At 43.2% G+C, this 19061-nt stretch overlaps 2 protein-coding genes across 2 annotated transcripts in view; both read right to left on the minus strand.

Annotated features, from left to right (window-relative positions):
- LOC105743999 (zinc finger protein 101-like) overlaps window positions 1–4328 on the minus strand; it is a 17903-nt gene extending 13575 nt beyond the window's left edge. The window contains exon 1 of the mRNA XM_023704812.1: window positions 4289–4328. Coding sequence (XP_023560580.1) covers window positions 4289–4291 — 3 coding nt within the window. The 5' untranslated portion in view covers window positions 4292–4328. The remainder of the gene's footprint in view (window positions 1–4288) is intronic.
- Window positions 4329–14783: 10455 nt separating this feature from the next.
- Fam110c (family with sequence similarity 110 member C) overlaps window positions 14784–19061 on the minus strand; it is a 6944-nt gene continuing 2666 nt past the window's right edge. Inside the window, exon 2 of the mRNA XM_023704786.1 lies at window positions 14784–16460. The gene's annotated coding sequence lies outside the window, so the exon portion shown is untranslated. The remainder of the gene's footprint in view (window positions 16461–19061) is intronic.

The following is a 19061-nucleotide window of genomic DNA, read 5'->3' on the forward strand; positions in this document are numbered from 1 at the left end:
AAAATGACGGACTCCTTGAATGAGCAATACAGGAAAGAAATAGATCGCATGAAGCAGAGTCAAAGAGATATAGAGGAAATGAAACTCTCAATCACAAGCTTCCAAAACCGTTTAAGTGAATGTGAAGACAGAGTTTCAGATCTTGAAGATGCTGGTGTAGCAGAGATATCCATACTGGACAATTGAAGGGACACAGTCCACTACTAACCTGGGGCAGAGGGTATGCTTGTGTTTTAGCAGGGAATACTAAAAAACCTATTTGGGTACCAGAGTGTACTGTCAGGCTGTACCATGAAGCCAAAGCTGAAGAAGTTAACAGCAATGAGGCTAGATTCTACCTTGTGCCTATTGAAGGAACTGACAAAATAGAAATCTAAAGGCTAAATAGGTGATAACATATATAAAATAACTAAGCTAAATTTTACTAGTATTAAGACAAAAATATAAAAATACAAAATATGCATATTAATTATAGATAATCCTTCAAAACTTTTCTGATAAGACATCTCTGCTAAATGACAAATAACAAAATCTGGTTAGCCTATTTATAATTATAAATTTCTAAACATTGTAGTAGCATTACTATAATTTAATTTGGCCAGGAATATAATTGAGTGCACTCTTGATTTTGTAAAGATGTTTGTGTGTTCTGTGTATTTGTTTATGTATTTGTGTGTCATTCTCTGAATTGCTGTTAGTCTTTTTTCTGTTTTGATCATTTGTTCATAATACAATTTGGGATATAGACTTAAAAACATGCTTTCTCCTAAGTTTCCAGCTGCTATAAGTGATATCAAAATTGTTTTATACACAGTTCATCAAAATATTTAAGCTAATTAAACAAAAATTCCTTAGAGTGGGAAGAAATTATTAGAGAGCAATCCAATTGATGCATAAAGGGGTGGCCAACTTTGTTCATTAACAAGGAGATCACAGTAATCTCAAGCTTCTTAGGAGACACCCTCAATAATTTGGTCATTGGTTAAAAGATAAGGATTTTCAGAAAACAGTACAATAAGATTTTCTCTTAAAAAATGCTCTTGGGGTCTGGGGATTTGGCTCAGCGGTAGAATGCTTGCATAGCAAGCTGGAAGCCCTGGGTTTGGTCCGCGGCACCAAAAACAAAAACAAAAAAAAAAAAAAAAAAAAAAAAAAAAAAGATGCTCTTGGTATGAAACTAACTTAAGAAACAAACAGTTTCACATGCATGTGATAATACATTATTGTTAAACTCATGGTAAATCAAGTGTATTCCAGGTATACAGGTCTTCAAAAATGTAAAACAAAAATTGTTTATTGTGATAAGACTTTCAGATTCAAACCTCTGCCTTTCACAAAAGACTTATGACATATGTCTCACTTAAGAAAAACTAATTAGGTGAAAAATTCTTATGTATTAGATCAAGATGATTGGTTAAGTGTTATTTCAAGATGAAAATTTAAGTATATCACAAAATGTCAGCAGGATTGTCTTACTACAACATTATATATGGTTTCAATTTTTAAATATCTGTATAAAAATATGTACCTTTTGTCTGTTAACATGCTATAGAGATTTAAATATTAGAATATTCATGGTTGTTAGAAAATAACAGTTCTGGGGGCTGGGGAGATGGCTCAGTGGAATAAGCACTTCCCTGGCAAGCGCAAGGGCCTGAGTTCAATCCCCGGTTCTGCAAAAAAAAAAAGAAAGAAAGAAAGAAAATAACAGTTCTATTTTATGTCTAAGCTGTTTGATATTCAGCTAGATAGTAATGTTAAGAGTTTACTGCCTCTGTTACAGGGTAATGTCATTAAGCTTCTCTTCTGAATGTTTAACAACTGAGGTTTGGAGACCAAAAATTAGAGAGATTGATGGACTAAAAGGATAGCCAATATTTTGGCCCTAGCCTTTCCAGGTCAATGAGGACTCAGGATATATAAGAACCTGTGCTGTAATTTAGTTCTGTCCCTAATTTTCTGATCAAGGTGATTATGAAGCCACAGAGTAAAATGACCAACAATGTATAGTATGACTTTCTCTAATATTCAAACCTCTGCCTTTAACAAAAAAACTTGTGATGTATAACCTAGAGAGAAAAAAAAATCTCTCAGGCTTTCACAGAAAGCAAATTGGTCAAGCAATGGCCTTGACTCATCCAGATGGCTCACAGTGACAAAAGATCTAAGAGGTGCTATACATGGTTCTGAGGTAAATCCTGAGAAGATTAACTGACCTTGTGAGATAGCAAAGTTAAACTGGTATTTATACAGGTCTTGCTTTAACGGAAATTGACAGTGCCCTGCGGGGACAATGCCTGGCTTGGGTCAAGGACTCCTTCACATGAGATTGCCCGCACCTTACCCGTCTTGGAATCACAGGGTGGCAGTAGGCCCTGTTCCTGTCTTAGGCGGTCGGTGGCACTGCATGTGGGTCCTAGCTGCCCGTCATTGACTACTTGTCCATCTCACCAGGGGGCCTACATCAGATTAGGCCACGTTATGATAGGGTCCATTTGAGGGAACCCTCTCACAATACTCTTGTTGATCTGCCATTTCCAACTGATGATAATGTATCTGAATGGGCTTTGCTTGGTCTTAAACATCCAGCAAAAAAGTATAACAACGAGATGTGCAAAGTAATGCCATAATAATATGCTAAGCCATATAAGGCTCAAGTCACTAAGAACTTCTGACACCAACTGTACTGAGAACTCACTACTATGATGGACTATTAGACTGTATAGAGTTACATTGCTGAATTAAAGTACCAAAAACCTTTGAACCGGCATCAAGAATAAAATAGTGTTCTGAAGAGTGCTCCAAACACAGCTTCTCCAACTACAATGGAACACCCATCACTCCACAACAAAACAAAAAATGAGGCTAGGTTGGAAGCCATGGAAGCTGGAAATGGGTAAAATGTGTGAAAGTACAATGAGGCCTCATGCCTAAAAGTAGTCAAGCTACCTCAGTCCTGAGGTAAGCAGCCTGACGGGTTAATGTCAGTTATTGTACACTAGGCAACCTTGGGTCATGTGTTACTTACTTTGCAAAGGTATAAATAAATGCCTGTACTATTGTTCTGGTGGTTATTTTGCCAACCAGGCATATGAGCCCCCACTTCACCCAGCTATTGTCTTCTCTATCTTTTCCTCATTCCTTCCACTGTTTCTCCCTGGGTACAACAGGTCACACTGAAACCACCAGATCCCTACACATATGTTTCTGTAGATGCCCCAGTTCAATTCATTTCTGATTGTGGGGTTAAGAGGCAGCCCCTTCAGAAAGCCGTGCTTAGCAGGAACACTCTGCCCTGCCTCGGTAGCATATTAACAACCTTTCCATCTTTCTCAACACTCTAAATTCTATAGAAATTCTCACTTCAATAGTCCTGTCACAAAGAATATTTTATTTAGCTTATAAATAAGGCATCTAGCTAGAGAAGGTCCTGAGATAGAGTTGAGGAATTAGCCATTTTGATAAGAATTTACATAGGACTTTGGAGTATGAATAAATTTTCCACCCAATAACCAATATAGCTCCCTTCTTACTCAAGAGTCCTAGCCACACCCTACTAAGCTTTGGAGTTTCCAGGAACAAATAAAATACTAAATAACCAGTTTTTCTCTCAGATACTAATTTCTTTAAAACCCTGCACGTTGAGGAAGCAGGTTAGAAATCTTGAGTTCAAAGTGCTCCTTTCAAATCCACAAAACCACCTGTGATAAATGGTTACTAAATAACTAAGCAATTACTGTGCTCTTATTTATAATTAGCTCTAGAGTTAATGGCCTCTAGGCCACTGACGTGGGACATTTGCTGGAAATCAATCAGCTGTTCTTATTTCCAATAAAATCTCTCTCAACACCCTTCTTTTGGTTCGCGACCTCTTTCCTCAATGTCGTGAGACCACGAGCTCGGTTCCTTCACTAACAGCACTGCAGGAGAGGTTTCGCATAAATAATTACAGCGATAGTTTTTCCATTGCTGAGCATGGAACCCAGGGTTTCCCGAAAGCCCCTGTTCTCCTAAAACAGGCAGAGATAGAGTTGTGCCTGGGGCCACCCAAGAAGGCATTCCAGACTGGCAGTGTCACAATGTGGTCAGTATGCTGGGGACGCAGACCTACCCCTGCCCAAGCAAAGGGCACAAGGAATAGATGATGCAGCACCAAAGACTAGGAAGACCTTTTAGGAACTGCAGCTAAGCAGAGGGGCTGTAGGTTACCACAGCTTATTTTGGCCACTTCTTTCCAGACCTCACCCCTAATTCCATCCCAACCCCAGCTCTCAACCCATGATGTCACCATTTTGTGCCTTGAGGGTCTCCGAGGATCCTTCCAAAACAGCCCAGAGCCAATAGAACTTAGAAAATAAAGTGGTCTAGTCAGCTGAGTGCTTTGACCAAGGTTCTCAGGCTCTGCACTTGGGCAGCAGGGCAGAGGAGGTGCCCTACTCCCTCGGCTCACCTGATCAGGTAGTTCAGACAGCCGCGCCTTCATAGCTGATTGGGCACTGCTCCACTGTGGGCCAGGTGAGCTCAGAGAGACAAGAAAAACAAACCTCTTCTTAGCAGTGGTGGAGTTCAAATGATAAATTGTAACCCAGGATTACCTGGACTAGTCCCTCTGGCACGATGTGAATCTCACTTAGCATGAGGAATACCTGCATTTAAGGGCTTTTCTCCTTGGCTATTCAGAGCTGCCCTAGTTTTCTTAATGGACTCAGTGGATGCCTCCTGAAAGAGGATCACAAGTGTACTCACAAGGTTCCAGGGTCAATGTCCTAAGGAAAAGTCAATACCCTGAGGTCAGAAAACATCAAGATCAGGAGCCAGGTAAGGTGGTGCACGCTTGTAATCTCAACATTCTTAAGGCTGCAGCAGGAGGACTGCTGTGAATTCCAGGCCAGCCTGGGCTACAAAGTGAACTGAAGGCCAGCCTGAACTGCATAGTGAGACCCTGTCTTAAAAAAGACAAAACATGGGCTGGTGAGATGGCTCAGTGATCTAAAGCACCTACTTAGAACAAGCTAAGCTAAGCAAAAGCACAGGGACCGCGGTTCAATCCCCAGCACCACATGCCAGCCAGCCCCGCCCCCTGGTGGGCTGAGCTGGCCACACACAAAAAATAAATTAATTAATTAATTTAAAAAAAAAAAAAAAAGACAAAACACTGCTGTGCTGGCCCCGCCCCGGGGTTGTGCTGAAACAGAGTTTGAGACTGGGTGTGGTGGTGCGCACCTGTAATCCCAGTTTAGGAGGCTGTAAACAGGAGGATCACTATGAGTCTGATCTAGGAGTGAGACCCTGAACACCCTGTAGACCCTTTCCTAATATACTACTACTACTAATAATAATAATAATACAGACAAAACAAACAAAAAGAAAAATCATGAGTCCAGGCTAGGCCAGGCCAAACTGTATCAGAAGGAGGTCCTGGGTCCCTCACACAACGTATGTGTATGAAAGATGCTGGAGGAGAGACAGAGACTTGAGACCATTAGACTACTACAAATGTGATGATCACAATTCCATTTATGGGAAAAGTTTAAAACCCAAATCCTGGCATCTTAATACCTATCCTGTAGATAACATTTGAATCCTACAGCTTTATAAGAGCAAATTGTATAACGGAAAACACAAGGCAGAAAACACTAACATCTCCCCAAAGACCACAAATGCTAACCTGAGCAAAGAAGAGGTGGTCATGGGGCTGGTGAGATGGCTCAGTGGTCTAAAGCACCTACTTAGAACAAGCTTAGCAAAGCACAGGGACCGCGGTTCAATCCCCAGCACCACATGCCAGCCAGCCCCGCCCCCTGGTGGGCTGAGCTGGCCACACACACACACACACACACACACACACACACATAAATAAATAAAATTTTTAAAAAAAGACTTTAGAAGAGGTGGTCAGAATTATGTGCTCCCCCCTGCAGAGCGGAGCAGATTTCATTTCCACCTCCCCCAATTGGTACTGGTGTAGCAACGTGAAGTCACACGCTGGTGACCTGCTGGACCCAACAGAACCTGACTGCTGTGGAAAATGAAACTGCACCTGGCACAGAACCGTGCACCGAGCAGAGAAGGATGCTGAGAGGAAAAGAAAAAGGGTCCTACAGTTTTGACTGAGGGAAACTAATGAGGAACATAAAAGGGGATTCTTCAGTAGATACTTTAAAAAAAAATTAGCCCATCATCATCATCATCACTTGTGTGTGTGTGTTGCTGGGGATCAAACACCACACCACGTGCTTCACATGCTAAAATTTGTGCTACCACAGAGCTACTCCCGTAGCCCCAATTTTAGGGGAATTTTTTTTAATTGGGGTCTCCCTGTGTAGTTCAGGGTTGCATGGCCTCAATCACCCACCAACCCTCCTGCCTCAGTCTCCTGAGTGCTGGGATTAGAAGTGTGCACCACCACATCCAGCTTCCAATTTTTTTTAAAGATAGGGTCTCAAGTAATCTAGCCTGGCCTTGAACTCAATGATCCTCCTGCCTCAGCCTCTCAAGCGGTGGAACTACAGACATACATCTCCACTCCTAGCCCTAATTCAATTTTTATATTAGGTTTTCTGTACATTAGAAATATGCAGGGGGCCTGCCCATTAGCTCAGTTGTTTAAGTGCCTGCTTAAAGAAAGCACTCACGCTCAAGATGCTGTGGTTCGAACCCAGATACTCACCCAAAACCAGAAATGCCCTCAAGGCATCTCCAGGCCACCAAAAGAAAAAAAAGAAATATGCAGTTAAATTGAAACTCAATTTAGTAGTAATTGTGAACTCAATGATTTCCTCAGCCATAAAAGAGAACTCCAGACAAAAATTCCAGGGGATAATTATTAAAACATGCAAATGTGAAACAATTAAAAATAAGACTTTATTCTTGTTACATATAAGCCAACATGTATACTGCATCAGAAAATTCTTGATTTTGCCTCTCACAAAATCCCAAGTTTACTACAATTAGTTTTACGAGTTTTCTAGAAACATAATGGAGAAAAATACTTAACTGACCTAAAGGAAATAATCTGATTTTTGAAGGGTTAAATTCTGAAAACATAACTGGTTCTATTTTAACACTTCAGAGAAAGATCAATTCCTGAGCTAAACTGAAACGGAGGGCTGGGAGTAGTGCACTGCTCAGTGACAGAACTCTGGCCTCTATTCTCCAAGCCCTACATTCAAAGCCCAAGGCCTCCAACCCCACTCCACCCCCAAAAGGAGAGAGCCATGTTGAAATGACGTGTGAGAGAAAGGAAGGCGCCATTGAATGAACCTCTTCCATCCTAAACATGTTTACAATACATAGTCCAGTTGCTGTGGTGACTCATGGCCCAACTTTTTCAGACAGTAACTAAGACCTAAAAAATGAAGTCTCCAAATTCTTCAACATGCTGTTTAAATAAAACCAAATTATAAAATGTATCAAGACTAATTTACCAACTAATCAGTCATTGTTATCAAATAATAATTATATATAACTAACTGCTCTACAATATTAAAGAAAATATTAAATGTGGAAAAAAAAAAACAGAAGGAGGTCCTGCAGTTGGAAATGAGGCAATTTTCACTTTCACTGTCAAGATCTTCACAGTCTTTCAATATGTTCATTGTGTTAAAACAAAATGGTCCCCAACAGGAATACAATATTGTGTAAATGAAGAAGTTAGAATTAAATAATGGAAATATTCTGTAAAAAAAAAAAAGGTTTTTTTAATTAAAGATGAAAGAAAAGTGAACATTCCAGCTCACACTGACAAGCTTCATATTTTATGCAGGGTCATAAAAATTACCTGGATTTTGAAGATAAATTTATTTGCAGGTGTGAAGCCCAGAAGGATTTCTGAAACAGTGTCCCATATAACCAACTTGATCACTTCCTGGAGCTGAGGCTGAGATGCCAAACGAGCTTACTGAGACCTACATCAGGCTGTACGCTCCTCCTTCGGTGATGGCCCCTCACAGGTTGAAATTCTCCACCTTTCTGTTTTAATCTTCCTAGAAGGGAAATACAGTGTGGACTCACGCAAGACACTCTTGTTAATAGCTTGTCTGGCTGGAGAGCTGCACAGGACGCCAGTGAAGCCCATTTCTAGGCTGAGTCAGGACTGCGGGCCCTGGGAAGCAACGCTGGGCCCTGTCCCTGGGGAGCAAAGCTGGGCCCTGGCCCTGCCCCTCGGGCTTCTTCCCTTCTCTCTGGTTCCAGCTCTCATGAACTAGTTTTCTTTTTTCTTCATTTCCCTTTCATGGTTGTGCATTGGACACAATCAAACCAACACTGCAATCGCTGAACTACTGAGACAAAATAAGGCTTCTCAGCGCCTGCTTAGGCAGAGCCCAGGGGCCGGGGTTTGATCCCCTGCACGCTGTGCTGGCCTCGCCCCCAGGGGCGCCGAGATGGCGACTGAGGCTGCGCGCCTGTAATCCCAGCTCTTGGGAGGCTGAACACATGCGGATAACTATGAATCCAATCTACGCTAGTGAGACGCTGTAGACCCTACACTAAATATAATAATTATTATTATTATTAAAAATAATTATTATTTTTTTTAACTAAAGCTTTTCTTCTCAAATTCTAAGTCAGGTACTTGTCTCTGTAACAACAAAATACAATTCATGTTAGGTATCTGTTCTAAACAAACTTCCCCACACCTTAATTCTTTCTTCAGAAAACTCTTGTCAGTTTTTCTCTGTGAATACTCTAAACAGACTCCCTTCATGTGCACACATTTCATTCTGACCCCAATAAAATAATATCAATCCTAATATTCAAATTAATAAACATTTATTTCCTATGCCATAGTTCAAAGGAAAAAACCAAGTTTAAAAAAGAAAAACAGGCAAATTCAGCAGTTATTTTGAGTAAGGACAAGAAAAGGTTCCCCACCTGGCAGTCCTCAGTCAGAGCAGGTTGACTCAGGGTGTGCAATGGGGTGTGGCAGCAGTTGTGAGGTAAACTGAGGCACAAACACAGCATCTAACACACTGTGCACCTGGCCAGCACAGCTGCTGTAATTAGCTAAGACTCAGAATTAGGCCTAAACTAGGTTTTCATTTACTTTAAATACGAAATTAGAACAGTTTGTTCCCAAAGTATCAAGTGTAAGGTCAGCCTCACTCCTAAATTCAATTTAACCTCGCCAGCAGAATTTAGGAGTGAGTCACACCTTTGATTTATACAACTTTAGATATAATACAAATTCATACGGCCCAATACTTTGTGATTTTGAATCAAAGCAAAACGAAACTGTAGGAATGTGGGCCTTTCCTTCTAGCCGACCTGGTCAGAGCACCCACGTTACAAGGGATCAGGATCCTGTCCAGGGCCAGAACCTCAGAGTTCACCGCAGACCCAGGGCACCTTGACAGCCTGCCCACCATCCGAGCAGTCACTGCGGGCCTCACCGAGCCGCAGGTGCAGCGACACCACCCTGAGGATCCAGAGTGCACTGGGATCCTGCAGGGTGCCGGGCGTGAGCTGCCTCAGCTTTGGACACCAAGGCCCTGGAGTCTTGGCTTAGAACCCAGTGTGCCATCCAGGGCGCTGCAGTCTTCCGCTTAGCCTGCAGCAGGCAACCAGGGAATCAGACTCCGGCGGCCCATCGTGAGCATCCCCCGGCAAGTCAGCCTGGCCCTCCCAGCCCTCTTCTCACTGGACAGAGGGTCCGAGGAATCCAGCTCACACAGGACAACTAACTCTAGGTGGAGGACGACAGATGCTGACTCCACTGTTTTTCCGCCAGAGGTCTCATAATCTTCCACGTGGCAACCAAACCCGGAGGACGTGGTGTACACCCGCAACTACACTACCCAGAATTCCTGAGCCTGACAGCCCACATCCAGGACTACATTACCCAAAAGACTCGGTGGCAAAGACTCAAACAGAACTACACTACCCAGAATCTTTGGAGGTGACCCCCCCCCCCACGATATTAATCCGAAGGGGGGGTTCGCATGCCCAACCCCAGAACTACGATAACCAGCAGCCTCAGTCCACCCCAGAACTATGATAATCAGAAGCCTCAGTCCACCCAACCATCCCCCAGATTGCGGTACCCAGAGTCCTCCATGTGACGCTCCCTCTGAGACTACAGTACCCAGAAGACTGCGTGCTTCACCCGCAGAACTACAATACCCAGAAATGTCAGCATATTACCCATCATGGTTTGCTGTATCCTCCGAGGGGCAACCTTTATTTCAGGACTCTGGTACCAGGAAGTCTACCTGTGCCACCACCACCAGGACCAAGGTGCTTAAAATCCTCTGCATCTACGCACCTATCCTACAGTATGCCTAAATATTCATGTGCCTCCCACCTTTCCCAAGATGACCAGAATAGTTCACATAGCCAAAGAACTGCAATACCCAGAAGTCTGCCTCCCGATCAACTACAAGACCCAGAATCCTCTGGATGATCTGTAAGGCCTGATCCCCAAGGACGCTGCTACCCAGAAACTTCAGTGTACCCCTTACAAGTACTACAATACCCAGAAGCCTCGGCCTGACCATACATCGGTCTGACCTCCTCAAGGAAAAAGGTAACCTGACTCCCCAGCAGGCTCCCTCAGGAACTAAAGTACCCAGATTGTTTTGTGAGTCACACCTCAGGACTATGGAAAGTGAAACCTTTGTCCTGTTTTCAGTCCACCAAAATGAATATAGAACCTTTGATATGAGCACACACACACACACACACACACACTCCGCGAGGACTACAGTATCCAAACAGGGTCATCAGCCGGTCCCTGAAGATTCATTGCCCAGGACCAAAAGGCTGCCATCTATTCGGTTTTTTTTTGTTTGTTTGTTTTTTGTTTTTTTTTTTCTTTTTATTTATTTATTTTTTTTTTTTTGCTCCGAATGCCCTCAGGGGTGGTTTGGCAGGCTGGAGTGTTGTGGGGATTGAACTACAGCATCCTGAGGCTGACAGCTTTGTGGAAGCAGCCACTTAAACAACTGAGCTAAGGCCAGGCCCCATCTATTCGTTTTTGTAATACACTTACGAGACATGCTGAGGAGTCTAAGGTCTCTTCATCCAGTGTAGTGGTCCTTTTCAAGGCCCTGATTTCTGTATTTTTAGGAGCGTAATACATACAGTGAGAACATCTCTCATTCCTGTGCTACAGGTATCTAATTTCCCACTGTATCTTTGGACTTCGGTCTTAACTAGTTTTGCTATGCCAAATGTAATTTTGAGCCTAGTGTGGCAGCCCATCCCTGAAGTCCCAGCACTTGAGAGCCTCAGACAGGGAGATGGCGTCCAGTTCAAGGTCAGTTTGGGCTGCACAGTACGTTTGAGGCCAGCCTGAACTATATAGTCAGACCCTGTCTCAAAAATAAAAATAAATAAAACATTTTCAATTTCTAAAAAAATTAATATTATTTTCTAAAGGTGAATAATTATAATGCTTTAATACATTGTTCCTTTCAGAAATCGTTTTAGTGACATGTTCAAGAAGCTAACCCAACAGTGACTGTACTTGCAGAACATGAGACACAGACCAGAGATACTGAGGACAAGATTAGGCAGAAGCACACCTCCAGGTACTTGTGGGTTTTTTCTCATTAGTTCCCAGAAAGACACTCAATTTCTTTCTTCTTCAATATTTCCAACCTGGGACATTTGAATATTATGTGAATATATTTATTAATGAGTATGCATATTTAAACATCTGTGATATTTAATTGCATTGCTTCCTGGGCTATTGAATTTTCAAAACAGTAACTTGATAGGTTTTCAATGGCCTCACAGTAGAGAAATGGGCAGAAGGAAAAAGAAAAAGGGGCTTTATTAGAGAGAATATGGGAAAGGTGAGGAATTCTCTGGATTGGAAGGAAGGAGTTTGAGAGGGATGTTTAGATATACCTGAGGGAGCTGACTGGGGTCTTCCCTGAGGCAGTGGAAAGGGTGAAAAGAAATTGCACCCTGGACTGAGTTGGAGAAGAAGCAGGGAGGAGGTCTCTGGGAAGATGAGCTGTTGTTTTAAGGGCTTCAGGCGAATTAGATGACCACCATAATGATTCAGCAATTCACACTTGGCCCAGAACCTACCATTACAGAAAGCTAAGTCCTTGATACTTGGAGGAAAAACAGCAGCAGCTTTCAGACCACAGCAAGAGCTACACCCAGTGACATGCGGTCCTTCTCTGAGCAGTTCCAATAAGAGTTTCTACAACACGTGGGGTTTGTCCACATTCTTCAGGGAAGCAGAGAGATAATTCACTTACTTTCCGGAACGCCTATCAGTGCTCTTGAAGTTCAGTCATACACCAGCTGCCGCAAGACTGAAAATGAAACCATCCAGCCCCAAAGGTAGAGAGAGACAGAAGGCTGTGCGGGATTCCCTGTTGTCTTGTCTCTGCCCAGCCCCCACGCATGCCACCTGGCTGGTCTGGCAGATACCCTGGACACAGTGAGCTTGGCAGAGCTTGTCTTCCTTGTGGGAACTAGAGAGAAAGCTACAAACTGTACTTTCACTTTCATCCTGATGCCCATTGTCCAATGATATCAGCAAAATGCAAAGAAAACTCATTTTTAAGCAAAAGACTGATGAAACAGTTTAAGAAAAGCAAAGTGCTGAGTCTCTGGAGGAGCTGGGGTTCCCCCTGTGCAGCTAGCCTCAGCCAAATCTTGGAATACTTCCCCCCTTTCCACAGATGATCTGCAGAGTTGACATTCGAAAAGAAAGGGACAAAATACAAGACAGGCGGAATTAGTGTGAGCGTGCTTTCGCTTCAAAATTGTTTCACCTTGATCGAACACACAAGTCAAATGATAGAAGTATTTTATTTCTTTAATACAGTATATAAAAATATTGTACCCTTGTTGTAAGTAGCATGCCCCAAAATCCTGACTTGGAAACCACCCTGAAGGACAAATCTGTTCTGGTGCTTTATGGCACCACCAGCCATAGCATTGCAGTGGACTCTGAACCACTGCAAAGGGCAGAGTCCGCAGAAGCCTACTCCTCACCCAGCACTGAGGGTCCACAGGCCCAGCACATGTGTGCAGATATGCATAGAATCAGGAGCTCTCCAGACATACGAATGCCTTTCAGTGGGGCAGTGCTGATCTGCTGCCACAAGCAAGTGGGAAAGCCCACTGTCAAGCTAGTTTTATTGCTTCGCAATCGTGTTTCATGCCAGTGTATTTAATCATTGTTCACATGCCACTTTTCCCTGAACAAATGAAAGTGTTTTTCGGCAGGTAATGATCCCTCATTGTTGTGGGAAGTAAGCTTTTCAGGGAGATGAAATCATGTTTGTTTTTTTCTTTATGTCACGCAGAAAATCAAGGTGATTCAGGGTTAGGAAAAGGCTTCTCACGCCTAATGATACAAGGGAATGAAACTCCCCACCTGAAAGATACCTGGGCCAAGTTCACATTTTCTGAAGCCAAAGAATGAATTTCAGGGACAATGGAGATTAAGAGCAGAATATATTTATTGGGGGAAAGAAAACTCTTGTCTGACAAAAGGACAGAAGGGAGACCTGACGGGGGTGCCTCCAGATCTCTTTTGTATGGATTTTTAATGAGCAAAACCATGTGGTGAGGCAGGTGTAAGGTGGAGAACATGGGAACTCACTAGGTGAGCATGAGGTGGGACAAAACTATGGTTAGCCAATGAGATTACAAGCACAGCTGCTCGGGTAAAATTGATTAAATAGAGCACCAACTGGGGAAGCGAGGCAGGTAGCAATCAGGCATGAATACAGAACAGGGCTTTTCTGAAAGGGCTGGGTGACTTCCAGGCATCCTCAAAATGAGAGACCTATTTAGAATATCAATCCCTGTATATCATTTGTTTGAGCTTTTTTCTTTAGATCTGGCCCACAGCAGGGGTGGCTGTCTCTCCCAAAATTGCAAAGTCATGTTGTCTTCCATGTTGTCTCCTTGGGGACCTCGCCCTGTCTGACTGCTATAATATTTCTGTCTAATTCAGCTGCCCCCACCACTAACTGAAATCTAAAGACACAGGGTGGAGGCATGAATCTGAAGGGAAGGAGGCTACACGATGCTTCTGCTCAGGCACACCCTGGTTGCTCATCCTCATGGCCCGTCTCTAACATCCACGTCCAGAATCTCTTCCAAGAGAACATGACCCTTTCCCCAGGCCGCCAATGAGGGCAAATGAGCCTGAAAGATCTGGTTGCACCAACCAAAACCAGCTTGCTTTTTATGTTTTCTATTACATGAATGATGATTCTGATCCAGGCTGCAGTCTGCTGTGTTCTAAGACAGAAAGGGTTTCCCTTACATATTCATAACGAAGATTAATAGGACATCTGAAGGGAAGGATTACTGACTTTATCAGATCCAAAAGCTACAATTCTTGTTGCATAGGTCTTGTTTTATCTTGGTCTTAACTATCCAACAGAAAAGTATAAAAACGAAGTATAATAAATAAAGCCATGTTGTTATGTTGAGCTGTAGGGGACTCAGGTCAACAACTTCTGACATTGCCAGTCAAGCAGAAGGCCATACTATTATGGCCTATTGGACTATTTTGGAATATTTTGCTGAGTTCACACACCTATAATATTTAAATGACAGAACTAAACAAAAAAAAAGGGGGTACAGATGAATGACCATTTTGATTCTGTGTATCCAAAATGGTTAGGATAGAATGTATAGCTACATTCTCTTAATAAATAGAGGGATTTGTTCTAATAGTGTTTGTAAATAGGATATCATGTCTGCATCTTGTACAACAAATAAACACTAGGAGGACAGTATGCAATGTGTTAATTATTAGAACTGTCCTACCAATTTGATTTGAAACTGTCTCATTGCTATTTATTTCTCAATAAAATTATGGGAAAAAAATGAAGGCAAGAATTGGATATATAATCCTTTGGAAATTCCTGTCATCTTTGGAACTGTGATAAAGTGAACAGCAAAACAGCCACACTGGAAAAGCATCTGTAGGAGAAACTGCCTTAGTCAGACCCCCTGTGGTTCACACGCCAGACAGCCACTTAGCCCCACACTCTTCTGGATTCAGTGGGAAGCAAATCACAGATCAGTGGTAGAGAGGCAAGCACTCCACTTTCAGTCAGAGGATAAAAGTTTAAGTAAACAATATACACAGAAAGACAACAAAGGAGAAAAGATTTAAAACAACTGATAAGCCAGAGCCACATGAAGCAAAAGAAAACTATGTGGAGACTAGCAGCTGTAAAATATTTACCTCAAAGACCTCTCCTATCCTCACTGTAAATGTTACACAGAGCATACTTTTAAACAAAACATGAACATATTAAATGGAAGTCTATAGAATATGCTATTACTGAGAAACTCATTTCTTCCCATGTTCTTCTCTCAAATAATTGTGTGCTAGAAGAGATTATTTTGATTAAACAGCCATAAGCATTGAAAGACTTGGCACAATGACAGATTTTCTACATTATCTTGGATGCATATTCCGTCCAAAGGTTCTGAATCTGAAATCCCTTCACCCTGGGCCTGAACAAAGTCAGAGGCTCATTACGGCAAAACACACCCTTGGCAGGAAAGAGGTAAATCATTGAGTCCCTGGGGTGTGGGAGGGACCCAACTCCGAGTGGAGGAAGTTCTCCTGCCTCAGGCACCGCCCCTGTTGAGCCAGCTTTCAGTCCTCTCCGGAAGCTGTGAGACTGCCCTGAGGAACCTATTCTAACTGGGTCTGGGGGGTGGGGTGGGGGGCTGCGAAGGACCTGAACAAAGGACCCCAGGGTTCCACTTCACCTCTCAAGAAACTGCCCAAGTGTGATGAAGGGTTCCATTTAGCAGATCAGTTCTCACTCATGTGTTAATGGGTTTTTCCACGTACCACCTGCCACACAGGAAAAATTTCACAAAACAACTCATATCCCTCAATTGGTTTTAAATGTTCTGATTTGTTAAATAAGCTAATGGTTTGCACTGTTTGGCAAATAACTGTGGCTCACAGAGCAAAGATGCCCTGGAAATTGTTTGCTGTGTATATTGTGTGTACAGTCTTCATTAGATAGTTTTTAACTAGAATACCTTCTTGTGATTACAGAACCTTGAGCTACGTGGTGCAGGTCAGTCAGAAGGAGCAAATATCTTGGCACTTGGGCTTGATTTTCATGTCTTTCCCTTTTTTAAAATCAATTCGAGGATCGTCAGAAAGTGTCACAGTATCTTTTGGTCAGCAAGTCAGTCAAAAAGATGCCCCAGAAAATATTTCTCAGTAGCTCACAGCTGCCCTGTGTGAAGAGGACATTGGCACCAAGAACACCTCTCTGCACTTCCGCAGCCGGTCCTAGCTGAGGCAGGTTCCGAGGTCGGCCTTCCCACCGATCTCCATAGCACTGTAGACTTTCTCAGATTGTACAAATTCTGTCCATAGGATGCTTCATTACTGGGAAGGCAGCAGTCCTGTGTCGCTGAGGTTCATTGCACAAAAGGCCTTGAAATCCCGTCTCCCAGGGATTCAGGGTACCCTGATGGTTGGGGACATTTGCTTTCTGAGGACCAAAGAAAAAATGTGATTGGGATCTTATCGACTACAAAACATTACTTATTATACAAACTCCACTCCTGGAGTGCTTGGTTTTGTGACATCTCTTCATTTTAAAATAGCTCCTTTTGTTTTTTAAATGTTGACTAGTTTAAAAGGAGCTGTCCATTGGCTTCTTTGAAACAGCAAGTCTCCCCCCAAGTTTTCTGATTCTGAAATTTCTCTGCTCCTTTGAATGTTGACAAGGGCAGTGCTGACAGCCAAGGGCCTGGACAACACAACAGAAATTCAGGAAGGAAATCCAGTTAAATATTTGTAAGCAAACAGATTGCACCTTTTTCAAATACCAGTGTCTATAAAAGGCCCAGGTGCTGGCCAAAAGATGAGAAGCTTGAAGCCCTCGGCTGCCCGGGTATCTACCCAGGCTATGTTCCTCATGGCAACTGCAGGTTCCCAGGGAGGTAGACAAATGGAGCACAGAAGCAGGATGCCCCCAGCCTAAAAGCAGGGTGCCCCATCCAGGTATCCTACATGGCATGGACCTCTCCATCTATATATCCCATGCAGGCGGCAACCTAGCGCAGCGGTCTCCGCGCCGGGCGCTATATATCCCATGCAATGGCCTCTGTCAAGTGGGAAGTACAGACTGTCCCACATACTATCAGGGACTTCTAAGCAGACCCCCATATTAACTCCAGAGAAATGTGGCAGTGGCTGTAAAGAGCCAGAATTTTTGCTCTGTAGTTAAACAGTGGTAATTCCTAACTCTCCCACAGGACAAATCACCAGTCTTTTAAACCAATATTAAAACCAGCAATTTATATAGTCTACCCAAAAACAAGAAAGACCTATGTTTTGGCAAGTATTCAGTTTGATAAAAAACAGGAAGATGACTAAGGACCAGCAAATGAAGGAACGATTTTTCTGAATTAAACAAGGAGAAAGAATGCACAAATCCCCTATGTAACCGTACCCTACTCGCGGTCCCATGGGAGACATGGAGATACCCTTTAGTTCTGATATTTTCATTTGTGACAAACATCTTTACCTCACAGAATAACAAACTTAGAAACTTGAAAGTTCTGGCTGGAGTAGTTCACAAATCTCTGTCTAGAAAACTTCCATATAAAATATATCTGGGGGGCCAGGAAGATAGCTCAGTAGAATAAGCACTTGCCTGGCAAGCACAAGGGCCTGAGTTCAATCCCCGGTTCCGAAAAAATAATATATATCTGGATTCTTTTACTTGTAAAACTTACCTTCAATCATCTTAAACTTTCTGAATTTTTCACAAAGTTCTAAAATGAATTTTTAGGGGCTAGAGATATAGCTCAGTGGAATAAGGGCTTGCCTGGCAAGCTCAAGGTCCTGAGTTTGATCCCTGGTACCACGAAAAAAATTAAAAAATGAAATAAAGTGAATCTTTAAAGAATCCAACACAATTGGTAAACTATAGAAAGCAGAGTGTGAATCTTGCTTTGCATATTGTGAAGGCTCAGATCCGGTCTCAGGAAAGCAGGGCCAGCATATGGCATGTGTCACATTCCAGCCGTGCCCTTCGGTCCAGTCCCCCTCTGGACCTTCTTAGAGGTAAGAGATGTCTGGAGGCTGTGAGTGCCGAGTGCACACCAGACCCTTGGGCTCCACAATGCCGCAACACATCTTCCCTCCTTGTGGTCCTCCACAAGGTTTCAGAGAGTGCACCCTGCCTTGGGACTCTCAGGGAGCACGTTTGTAAAGGAAGTGTGGTGGTGACAGCCCCATAGAGGAGCCAGGGCAAGCCATAGGTGACCTGCTCTGAGCAACAGTGCCATAGAGAAGGCAACTGGCGTGTCCCCTGGTGGAACAGGATAAAGGAGAGGAGAAGGTTGGGGGTTAGAGGGAGAGTAGTGGGGGCCAGTGCACCAGTCCTGTGCTGCTTCACCCTGGGACTCTCCAACACCCACCCTCACTTTCCCTCCTGCCTGGACACTCTTCTCTTTCTTGCAAGGTATTAGTTCTCAGCCTACCAGACTTCTCTATGCAAACTGAGAAGGGCTCTGCACAGACCACTCTACACTAATCTGTTTCTTCCAGTTTAGGATTTGACCCTGGAGTGCTGGAGATGGGATCAGAGGGAGCTGGTTTTAATTTTTATGTTAACATTTTTATCTAAGTTTGTGGGTGTGCTGTCTTGGCATCTCACCACTGTTTACACCCCAAGTCTGCCCCGCTGTCTATGTGAGCAGACCTTACCGACCTTTCAACAGCCCAGAAGGCAACAGGTTCTTGTTTTCTTTTCCTGATTTCCAAACTTCAAAGACAGATTTGAAGATTATTCATTGAACACAAAATAAAACAAAAAGGCTGGACACCCTCTGGCCACCTCCACTGTATTAACAGCCCTGGCTCCATGCCCAGGTACTGTCAGGTACAGGAGAAGCCCAGGTCAGCACTGCTCCTGCCATACCAGACCTTGTCCTCTGGGAACACAGTGGCCCACAGGGGCCCTCATCTGCCTGCACTCATCTCAGACCCACATGACAATTTGTTTAAAAAAAACAAAATACAAAATAGAGGCCGGGGAGATGGCTCAGTGGAATAAGCGCTTCCCTGGCAAGCACAAGGA

This window comes from Octodon degus, unplaced genomic scaffold, assembly GCF_000260255.1.
Source record: "Octodon degus isolate 3935 unplaced genomic scaffold, OctDeg1.0 scaffold00204, whole genome shotgun sequence".
Taxonomy (NCBI): Eukaryota; Metazoa; Chordata; class Mammalia; order Rodentia; family Octodontidae; genus Octodon; species Octodon degus.